The 12726-nt window shown below is 32.6% G+C and overlaps 1 protein-coding gene across 1 annotated transcript in view; it reads right to left on the reverse strand.

Annotated features, from left to right (window-relative positions):
* Cad89D (Cadherin 89D) overlaps positions 1-12726 on the reverse strand; it is a 102132-nt gene that overhangs the window by 77306 nt on the left and 12100 nt on the right. The window contains exon 2 of the mRNA XM_076398169.1: positions 6473-6574. Within this exon, the coding sequence (XP_076254284.1) occupies positions 6473-6524 (52 nt within the window). The 5' untranslated portion in view covers positions 6525-6574. The remainder of the gene's footprint in view (positions 1-6472; positions 6575-12726) is intronic.

Raw genomic sequence — 12726 nt, forward strand, 5'->3', positions numbered from 1 at the left:
AAACTAGTATTACTTTACATGTTAGTGCTGGCTAATACAATGGACATTCATATTCCTAATGTAGCTCCTTTGTTTACATTATTAGTGCACTATTGTTAATGCTTGTTGCTTTTTATATGCTATTTGATGTTATTTAAAAGACAATGTTATATTGCCACTTAATATGACACATTATTATACTGGTCGCACATTTTTACAATCATATTTTGTGTATTATTAAATTTACGAATTTGAAAGTCAAATATATTTAAAACATTGTTAAATAATATGCTAATTAAGCAATAATATACAAATTCTATGAATTTTTCACCGTTCTATTTCATAACGATTGAGAGTCAAAAATCAGATTACAAACTAAAATACACGAGGGCAGGTCGAAATGTAATTATCCGATACTCGTAAAACACGAATAAAAATATATAGGGAAGAATATAGGACACAAAGTTGCCATTCGTAAAGTCCCATATTTATTTTTCAACATAATCATTCATATTTATCACATTGAATAACCATTTTTACATTCCGTCGCTTTGCTTTTGCTTTCGTTGCTTTTGTAGCATTACACCACATTTTGGCGTCCAAAAAAAATGGAAAAAGTGTAAGAAAATAAAACCGAGAAACGTTAGATCAGGGGAGTTAAGAATATATCCCAATTGTACGCAAGATGTACTGTATCACAAAATATTTGAATATTATATGCACTAAGAATAAATTTGCTAGCTTCGTCTTTCAAATAATCTGCTACAGTTTTGGCAAGCATTCCAAAATACAAAAAGAAAATTTTGCTTGAAAAGTAGCCAAATTATATCATTCTTGTCTTTCGGTGTTTTTGTTTTCTTATGAGTCATAATAATGGCATCAGATTAATATTAAAAACGAAATCTCTTTCATATGTCACGTTGTAGTCTACTGACTTCTAGATATGCTTCGATCTCATGTCTAATACACGCATTATTAATTTGTCATTTTCAATAAATGTTTACATACTTTTTCTCAAAAAATTTATGTACACGATTAAATTTTACTCGGAATGTATTATTTCGAGAGGATCGTTCAGATCTTGGCTAAATATATTTGTTAAATAATATATTAGTTAATCATTATTCGAATTTTATAAATTTTTCGCAGAAATATTTCATAATAATTGAAAACCAAAATAAATATAAACAACCTAAGTAAAAGAAAATTTAATCTCACAGTTTTATGTTCATTTTTTATGCACATCTGTTTTTAATAAATTCGAGAGTTATATTATATATTTGAAAGAATGTTAAATAATATGTCGGTCAATCATTATCATGCACATTAAATGAATTCTTCACAGGTATATTTTACAACGATTGAAATAAAAGTGTTCCATATCCTACATAAAAAATATATAGAGAAACGGATGAAATCAGATTGAAAATATCTTCTTCTTCTTGTCTTTCCCCCATTATTTTCTTGATCCTTGTACAGTTATTACTATTTATTTTCTTATACTATCCTCTTTAGTGTTGCATCTGCAGCATTATTGATGTAAATAATATGATGTATATTCTTGCTTTAGCCCTTTTTGGGATATGTTGATATAATTGTCTTTTATTCCTGTCGCCTTATCTCCATCTGTTAACACGATATCTCTAAGATATTTAAATTTATGAACAGGTTTCAGTTTTTCTTTCAGCTCTAATTACTTTCATTTTCCTTTCGTTCATTTTCAGTGCCAGTTTTTGTCCTATTATTAAACATTCTAACACATACTGGTAGTGCTTTTAAAATGTAATCGCTATTACGTAAGTTTAATGAATTCTTCACAGGTATATTTTATAACAATTGAAAGTCGCCAAAATGAAACTATAAATTATAACATAGTTGGCCATGATAACAACAAAAAAACCAAAATTAAAATCAATTGTTTCATATCCCACATAAACGATTTACAAGAGAATCAGATCATATCAGATTAAAAATTATATCATGATTGCATCTTAGTTAACTGTGCACAAAAAAACAAAATTAAACTATTACCTGTGCGCATTCAACCATTGTTAAACTACATCGGCGTTTCATCTCATTATAATTGACTGAGGCAATTGTCTGTTTAAGAGCGTCGGATTACGATTTGTTCAAAACAAAAACGCGATGCGCGTCATAGCAATATTAGCCGGAATCCTAGCAGATAATTAAAATGTAGCAACCGTTTGCTGCGTTTTTAGCCGAGTTGGTGTTGAAAGTCCTGTTCCCGGAGCGAGATCGGCGATCAAGTCGTCGGCCCGTAAAAGGATGACAAATCACCACGGAGAAGAATCACATTGGCCACGGCGAAACATTGACTAATCAATTATTTAATCAGGACTTTTTTTGTTGTTGCATAAACACCGATTAATGAGAGATTCCTCGGTTATCAGAACGTATCCGGTGGAACTTGGAATAGTTTCGAATTAATTTATTCAATATACAGCGCTGTGAAAATATATAAACCCACCTCGCTATTTTAATCCATCAGGAACTTTTATTTTCTATTGGATTAGCATCGAATGGCTAAATTGTCTCCTATGAAAAGGATTAATTTCCGTTCATCAATGTGGCTTTTCACCTGGCAAATCCATAGCTGAACCTTTAATTTTTATTTGGCATATTTCATGTGTTTATCCTCTTAAGAACGGAACTCCCCAAGGTTCCATCCGTATCCCCACGCTGTTTAATGTAGCAATACACTCTATATTTGATATTCCCAATGCAAATACACACATGAGGCCTTTTTACAGACGGTATTATGTTCTTCCCCAGGAAAGTTTCTGAGATAATGTAAAGATATCTGGATTGTACTAGACTTCATTCCTTGACTAAATTTACTTACTACTGTAGGGAGTTAAACATACTTAAATTTAAAGGCCACGGCTTACCATAGTAAAATACATTTTTTTGGCAAAATTAGTTTTTTTATTCAACATAATTCCCTCCAAAGGTGATACACTGATTATAGCGACTCTCCAACCTTTCGATACTATTTTTGTAGTACAATCTGTCCTTTGCTTCAAAATAGGCCTCAGTTTCGGCGATCACCTCTTCATTCGAAGAAAATTGTTTCCCAGCGAACATTCTTTTGAGATCTGATAACAGGAAATAGTCACTGGGGGCCAGATCTGTAGAAAACGGTGGATAAAGAAACAATTCGAAACCAGAAAAGAATTCATGGATTTTTGACATGGTGCATTGCAATCTTGGTGAAGTAGCACTTTCTTTTTCTTAAAATGCGGCCGTTTTTCGGCGATTTCGTCCTTCAGACGGACCAATAACGCTATGTAATAGTAGCTGTTGATGGTCCTTCCTTTTTCAAGGTAGTCATAGGTATCGACGCAAAAACTTGGGTTTATTACACTTAATTATCTTCAAGCACTGCACCGAATCATTAACTCGTTGTTTTTGGTCAAAATGGAGCTCACGCGGTACCCACTTTGCACAGAGCTTTCTCATGCTCAAATATTCGTGAATGATATGATGAACTCGTTCGGTTGATATGTTTAGAGTGTCTGCTGATTCATTCAATTTCAATTTACGGGCATTCAAAACCATTTTGTGGATTTTTTTAATGTTTTCTTCATTAACAACCTCTTTTGGACGTCCACTGTATTCACCGTCTTCGGTGCTCATTTCACCACATCTAAGCTTAGCATACCGATCCTTGATGGTTGATTTTCCTCGGGCAGTGTCCAAAAACTCGGCATCAAGCCAAGTTTTTGCTTCAACTGTATTTTCATCTGTACAGAGGTTGCTTCACTCATAATGCTATAATTCACAAACTAATGATCCGACAGATGTCAAACTTATAGACGCATCTTTAATAACTGACTAACTCTGTTAAGGCTAACTAAAAAATATTTGGATTTAATTTTAGTAGCGCCATCTATGTGCCAGGCCTTGGACTTTTCGATTAACCTGTTAGAAGCATTCATCCTGCACAATTTATTTGCGACCGGTTGAATCAGTTCAAAAGCATGACGTGATACTGACTCTTGGAGCATATAAATCTATCTTAGTTATTAGTCTACAATGCCTTGTCAGCATTGGACAGCTAAAATATAGAATATTTAAGCAACTTCTTAGAATAGCCTACAGATTTTGCTCCATATTATCAAGTAATTATATACTAAATCTGTCTACAAGAAGGAGACCCATTATACCATTATGTAGGGCACGATATTTTAAAGACTGATTCTTTAAGATTACAGAAATAATCGACCTTAATATAGATAAACTTGATGTCTCCAACTTCACCTCTTTGGAGGATAATTTTGATCCTGTTGATCTTCAAAGGCCTGTTTGGTCATCTTATTTCGCTATATCCGAGCTATAAAGTTTGATATACGGATGGTTCCAAGTCGTCCGAGGGTGTAGGCGCAGCTGTCTATGGGTCCTTTAGAACAGAAACTTATAAGCTTCATAAATATTCAGCCGTAGTATCGGTAGAATTAACAGCTATCTGGAAAGATCTACAGATTTTACTGGAGGATTAGTCTGGTGATTGGTTATATGTACTGAATCCTTGAGAATGTATGTAGATGGCATTGATCAAGAGTAATGTAATTGTTGTAATCATATATTGCTTTTAGTTATAAGGAAATAAAGAAAAGGAAAGGGTTTGGACACCATGCTTGTGTTAAATACAAAAGTAATAAAGTAGTTCATGAATGAAAATCAGTTCAGATCTCAATGTAGCCAAAAATTGATGTACCATTGACATTGTGGGTGGATTTCATTTCAGAAGATAAGAGGCTGTAGCTCTGCATTGTTTCAGCATGATTTAATTTAAGTTGATCTGGCAGGATCTGTAGTTAGAGAGGATAAGAGAGGAGAAAAAGTATGCGTTATCTTCAAGTAGGAGACAGGTCAACTGTGTCAAATCATTAAGCTCAGTTTCGAAGAAATTCGTGGCATTAAAATCAACCATTTTATTGCCTTTTTTTCTCATATGTCTGGGAATCCAGACAGACAAAATAATTTTGTTTAGTTTGGACAGTTCGTATAGGCTATTCAGTAAATATACAATCATTACTATTTAGCTAGTCCTCTCATTCACATCACTAGTCCGATTATTGTGAAATAATATATGTAGATCCTCTACGGTGAAAGTTATACTATGATTAACATATTGCTGCCAAACCCTGTCATATTCCTAAACCATAATGCGCCCACATACGGAGCGAAAAAGGTTCACTCTTGGTTAGAGCAGCATCAGAATCTTCCCTCATTAGCACAATAGTCAGATGTCAACATAATTAAACTGTTCTAAGGAGTTTTATAGCAGAGAATGAGGAGTACATTTACAACCTCAAAATCATTAATATTTTTCTACAGTTTTCCGCGAAAAATTATAGCTATTTTAAAAACTAATGTTTAAACTAAGTTTAAACAAGTTTTTCGCTCCCAAATATATATGGTATAAATTCTAAATGGACGCTGACAATTATGATTTTACCAAAAGTGGAAAAATGATCATCATCATAAATTTATTCATGTTTCAAGTTAGTTTTTTCCAACTCTACTGATGTATTCCCTATTCAAGGATGTTATTTATGGATGTAATTCAATTGACTAAATGAATGAGTTGCCTATCACTCTATGAAGACCTATCATTACACCCTAAAACCTTTGGAATAGTTCAATCTCAATCCGTTTATTCATTCAGTTATTGTGTTGTTGGGACCATGTTTCATTTTGACTTCATTTTTTACCATCTTGCTTTTGTTCCTGTTATTATATTGGCGAGTTCTCTCTTAAGGCTTCTCAGAAAATGCTCTAACCATTACTAGCTTCTGCCTAACTTTTTTTTATCCATCTACATTTCTTTATAATTATATATTTTGTCTGCACTTTTTTTCCTTATTCTTATTCTTGCTTGATTGTTAGTCTTTTTTAAAATATGTTGATACCATTGTTCTTTATCTTCTATCTTTTTCAACCATTCAATCGAATATTTCATTAGTATTCAGCTCTGATTACTATAGTTTCGCACAATCTTCTCCAGAAATTCAGTCCTTCGTGTTCTTCCAATATGTTCCAGACCATATACTTATTTAGTGATATTATTATCACTAATGGTTATTCTACAATACATTTTGAAGAACGGGCGGAATACATAGTTTTATTAAAATATTTATTGTAATATTGAGACCCCAAATGGTACTTTCAACATTTCAGCTGCAGCACATCTCATAATGGCTTAAAAATACAGGGTACTAACAGACAGGGTATTATTTCAATATTACAACCAAAATATGAAGAAGTAGGCTTCAGTGATAAAATATATATTTTAGGATAACCTTAATCCTGAGGAAACTACCACTATTAAGAGTACTAACATTCTCTTAATCTCATCTCATCCAGTCAATGTTAAATATTATTATAACTTTATATTTATTTGACCGAATATTTTTCATCCCAAACACTAAAAATACATTAGATAATTTAGTTGTAACCCAGTACGTACCATCAGTTTTCCACACAGATAAAAGCACCAGAACACCTATAAGCTGAAGCATTTTGGTACCATTTGATTAACGTCTTTGGCTGGTTGTTGATGAACCATCCCCTGTAACAAAAGTACATATTATTCATTAGATATGCACCGAAAACTATACACATACATAATTAATGTCAGAACAACTACATGCTGCATGAACAAGAGAGATTTTGCAAGACGTGTTAACAAAGAGAGTGAAAAAATGGTTATAGTTTGGAGGAAAGAGACAGGAAGAGTCTCGAGGGGAAAGTGTAGATTCAATCACGAAATAAACATTGTTTTTACGTCATGCGTATCATATTTATTACGACAACAATTATAATCAAATCTCAATAATCCCACTGTTATTTTACGAAAGGTAAATAATTGCTAGGTAGGTAAGAAAATTATTTTAATGCAAACCCATTTTACATAGCTTGTTTCGAAATATCTCCATCAATATAGATGTGTTTGTTTAATATTTGCTATTATTCACATTCAGGTTGGATTTCAATCTATTTATATGCTATATAACATAAATAATATAATAGATTTTGATATAGAATTAATTTTTAGATGATGCGCACAAAATATCCCAAAAATCTTAAAGATATTCTTGTCATAGACGAAAGAATAGCAACAGAATACGCCAACGAGCTAGAGAAAACATCAAAAATAAGCCAAGATGTTTTATGGTTTTAATTAGTAATTATTTTCTATATTTTTAATTGAAGATAATATATTGGAGGGGTGTAACATTTTCTGTCCCTTTATTTTCAAATTTAAGAGCTGATAACTTTCATTAGCATAGTTAATAGCATAATCTAGTTCGATAGGATCCTGATACTGCGATCAAGAAGCAATAAGATATTTAATTACCGATTACATATACTGTGTTCGGAAAATTGGATTCAAATCCCGAAAAATTACGAAATTAAGAATAAAAATACAAAGCCAAAACACAGGGCAAAATGTTAAAGGAAAATATTGTGTCCATATAGCAAAAAAATAGTCAGTCAGTTGCAGACTCCCACAAAATATACTACACAGATAATATTGTAACTGAAACTGGAATAATAAACCAATATGGCCTCCGGAAAATCAGACGTAACATTTAAATTAAATTTACAAGCTGATGGATTTTGAATTCTTATCAATGTCGCAAAGTAACAGAAAAAAAAACTTGCAAAATATAATATATATAATATAGTCCGTTGGCACAACAATATCAATATTATTTCACTTACAATTTAATAAATAGTATTACGTAGGCAAAATAAGAATAAAAATGTTATCTGTCAATAATACGTCAAATGTAATTCAATCATTATATTATATTAGGTTAGGTAACATTAAAAAAATAATATATTAAATTAGAAATAATATTAAATTAATTTCATTTAACCATGAAAAAAATTACACGAAATACTACCAATTATTAGTCACCATCTTGATGAAATATCTTGTATAAATTAACCTTGCTGTTATTTTACATAATTTTCGAAACTTGAGAGCGAATGATACTTAAAATAATGTTAAAAACACTGGATAATGACAAACTGTATGAGTTAGCTGAAAATTATTAAATTTACCCTCCACGAGCTTTCTATCAACCTATGTGTTAATGTAAGTGTTTGTTACATTTGTATATTTTATATGGCTTTACTATACAGTTCAACAAGTATAATATAATACCATTCTTCATGGCTTTTCACTGTGGTCCTTCCAAAATATTGCATTGTTTAATTCGGTTATAATTCCCGTCCACACATATTTAGGTGGAAATAATAGACCAAATCCAGTTGCTTCTAGTCATTACTCCTTGCTCTTATATCAGCAAAACCTACACCATGACAATTGTTCTGTGTATATATATCCCTGAAATATATATCCCTGAAAAATTGGACCAAAAATTTTATTAACAAATAAAAAGTGATACCGATACATCGATATCAAAAATCGATGTATTGGTATCTAATACATCCATATATAAATTTCTATAAATATTCAAATGTTTCCGTATATTCCTTGTCAAATTCCTGAATGTCGACCAAACGGTATCGAAAACGCGGTAGTGAAACTTTTAATTTACTTGAAAACTATTTTATTTCAACAGAAACAGGCAACACTACCGGCCTAATCTGATTCTGCTAATCTTAGATAATTAATAGACTATATGAAATTTGATTTGTATTATTCTATCTACTATTGATTAAAGTACCATAGAAAGCATTGCTAGTGTAGATATTACAGTTTGACAATCAATATCTAATGCAAAAGTATTCTAGAAAATGTATCATCAATGAAGGCATAGATGAATGTTTCAGAACACAACATGAACAACGTGAACATCGGCTTCATTCGGCAATACGTTGGAATTGTATTGTTCAATAGTCAATTTAAAGAAATTCCTTTATCTTCCATAGTATTTCAATCTCGAAGGTTTTATTGGCTGATTTTTAAAAATATGCGCTGTAGAATGCCGAAGTGGATCCCAAGTTGATGTTTTTGGACTTTCACCAAAACCCTCATATCCAAGGTCTTGCTTCCCCAGAATGAGCGACTGTCATTTTAAAATTTCGATTACTATCCTACAATTGATGACAATAAATCAATATTCCGATGAAATGTATGTGGTCTCATAAACATTATTGTATTGAAATATTGTGCTCTCTTACAATTATTTATTTTAAAACCTAAACTTAACCATATAAGGATTTTTTAAAAGCTCTTTCTTATCCATTTTAGAAGCCTCAGTTTCAGGATTTACAAAACTTAGTAACTAGATTGAAAGCAACAATATTGACACACCGTAAGTTTTATCTTACTAAAAATAACTTTCCAAGCAATGAATGTAGATTTTTATGGTTATTAGACCACAAGAAGTCAATTCAAGTCATTAGTTCACTTTACTTGGAAATTCAATCTCAATACACTAACTCAAGATAAATCGAAAGTTACAAGATGACTTATATAAGAGCGATAGTTAATATGTACGCAAATAAAGGTATCGTTTTAATGACTGGTTAAAGGCAAGTCTTAATTACAAGGGGCCGTATAGTATTTACAAAATAGAATAATACGCCTGCAACAAAAATATAAATATGATCGAGATTATATGCAGCATTTACAGTGGTATATCATAGTAAAGCTACGCGGACCAATAAATATAAAGTGTGTCAACAAGATGCAAATAAATTGGAATTGTACATAAAATAATTTATAACGAAACCAAGAATTCGAATACTGTTCGCTGTTGTTAACAAAATAAAAAAGTGGATTGAATTTTGTGCAATTTGTAACCGGGGACCAGTAATGATACTACTTGAAAATTAAGTTTTTTGTTGATTTATTTATTTTTAAATTAAGTCCGTTATATATTTTTTAATTTATTTAGGCTACCGCTGAACGTTATAAACTATCTAATCAAGTAACAGGCTAAATAAACAAGCAACGTTTTTTTAATAATTGTAAGCCAAGTCTTGTATTTTGATCAGAGATATCGGTGGTGAAAATGCGAGGTATCAATTTAAACAATTGTTAAACAATCTAATGTTACTGTTAAATTCGATGGTTTTGTTTATTCGTTATTAAGATATTCAACGACGCTCAAATTTTAAATCTACTGCCGAAGCCCCTTAAAACATTGTCAGTTTTGGTTTTAACCACTTTTGGGCTCAAACCATGGTCAAACTCTTAAAGGGCCATCAGACATTTTAGACATAAATAAATTGTTTTTCGATGTTTGCTTGTATGTAAAAAGAGAAAATGGTTACCACACGAACTCACTAAAAATGCTATTTTAAACCGCTTCAAGATTGCAGTTTGTTTGCTGGTACAGGCAAAAAAAAAGGGTTTTGTAACACATTGTGATTGGCGATGAAATATGGATCTCTTGTGATATTTGTACGAAGTTAGGCCTGGTGAGTCATCCACATTGACACTGAAGCGGATTATACGAGATCAGAATAATATGGCACATATCAGCATATCATATCACATCATATCTGGATATCAGCCATATGTAGCCCATTACAAGCTACCAAAAATCAAATGAATCTTTTAATGCAGATGTTTACCGGCGTTAATTAGACAAACTAAACGAGGTATTGTTTCAAAATGTCCAGCAGCAGGAAGTAAAAGGTGGGCCAAAAGTACCGCTACCATTTCGACTGTGAGTCTTATTGGAGTCTCCAGAAACATAAATCGGAGACGTGGTTCCCAGTTACATATTTCGACATGCAGTTTACGGCGAATTTTGAAAACTGATTTGAAAATGTTCCCGTACAAAATTCAGTTAGACCAAAAATTGCTACCGAGAGATCCTGATCAGCGAGTTGAGTACAGTTATGTAATCCTAAGGCTGCCTGGTGAAATTGAAGATTATTCGTCTAAATAGAAAAGGAGCGATGAAGCCCAGTTTCTTCTCAGTGGTCACGTCAATAAACAGAACAATCAGTTTTGGGGAACACAGAATCCTCAATTAATTCATGAAGCATCATTGCATTCACTAAAAACAACTCTATGATGTGGTATTCATTCTGGAAACATCATTAGTCCCTATTTTTTTGAAAATTGCCAAGGTGTTGCTGTTACTATTAGTGCTGAACTATACAAAGACATGATTCGAAATTTTCTTGTGTCTTAAATGCAAGAGCAAGGACTAGAGAATATGTGGTTTCAGCAAAATGGCGTCACAGCACACATAGCTCGTTCAACAATTCAATTATTGAATAACGTTTTCCCACGAAGACTAACTTCGCGAAGTGGCGATTTAGCACGGCCAACCAAATTTCCGGATTTAACAGCATCAGACTTTATCTTATAAGGTTTTTTAAAATCAAAAGTTTTTGTGAATAGGCCCTAAACGAACATCTTAAAGACAATATTCGTCACAAAATTAAAGAAATTCAGCGTTAGATGTTACAGAATGTCATGAAAAAAATTTAAAGACCACATAAACATTTTATGAAAACTAAACTTACTTATCTTTTCTATGAGCTGGTAAAATGGTAGCTGGACTTTTGCCCTACGTTGTATCAGACAAAAAGTTATCTTCTTACATGATGACGTTCGGTTAAACATTGCAAAACTGAAAAACGGATCAGAGCCCAAGCAAGCCCCTAATATTTGAAGCGTTCCCTATAATCTTGAACATAAATACAATAATTTTGTGCAGCATTTTCGTCACAAAATAGTAATGGAGTAAAAATTCCCACAAAAACAGAAACTAAACTAGAGACTGCCGGCTATATTATTGCAGAGGTAAAGGCGACAGGACGGTCCAACTACTGTTGCGAGAGTCGCGGGTTCGAATCCTGCTGGGGCATGAATTAGGAAATTCGTTATGAGTTATCAGATTAGATATTGTCATTTGATGTATTTTGGAACTGTTTTATGCAACATTTGCATGTTAACTATTAATTAAATAAAATATTTCATCAAAATTATATTTTTTAATTTCTCCTTGTAATATAAATATTTTAATGGTTTTATTTATTTCCCCCTGTAGTAAATCCACTGGACGTGGCGAAAATCCATGAATTGGGCTTCGAATTGCTTCCTCATCCACTATATTATCCAGAAATGACCCCCAGCGACAATTTCTTGTTCTCAGATCTCAAAAGAATGCTCGCTGGGAAGAAATTATCGTCGAATGAAGAGGTGATCGCCGAAAATGAGGCTTATTTTGAAACAAAAAACAAATCGTACTAAAAAAATGATATCGAACTGTTAGAGGGTCGCTATAATCAGAGTATCATCCTTGAAGGGAATTATGTTGAATGAAAAAAAAATTTGACAAAAATATGTGTTTTATATGGTAGGCCGGGGACTTTTCAATTCTTCTGTTAGATATAATTATAATACAAACGACAACATTTCGAATCTTGTTGTAGATAACCTGCTGTTATTCAGGATGATGATATGCAGAAAGCTGGATCGGGAATATGCAAAGAGGTCATCACGAATTCATGGGAGACAAGATTTGTCGTGTACCCATCGACGATTCATGTCCACGCCGCAATCTGGAAACGTTATGACAAGAAGTGCGCCGCGACATGTGCACGGGCTCCCATTTCTCGTTTATAAACCACCGAACACGATCGGCACAAATTTGCAATTTATTAATAATCGGCCTCAAGTTATACAACACTAGAAAGGTAATTATAAGCTAGATACGCGCCGATTTTTTCTCGCCGTAACCGCCTTTCCCGCCCCAAGTGGTTGGACGTGTTATAACG

This window comes from Rhynchophorus ferrugineus, unplaced genomic scaffold (genome assembly GCF_030347505.1).
Source record: "Rhynchophorus ferrugineus isolate W39M unplaced genomic scaffold, kcgeb_rfMv2 rfM1, whole genome shotgun sequence".
Classification (NCBI taxonomy): domain Eukaryota; kingdom Metazoa; phylum Arthropoda; class Insecta; order Coleoptera; family Curculionidae; genus Rhynchophorus; species Rhynchophorus ferrugineus.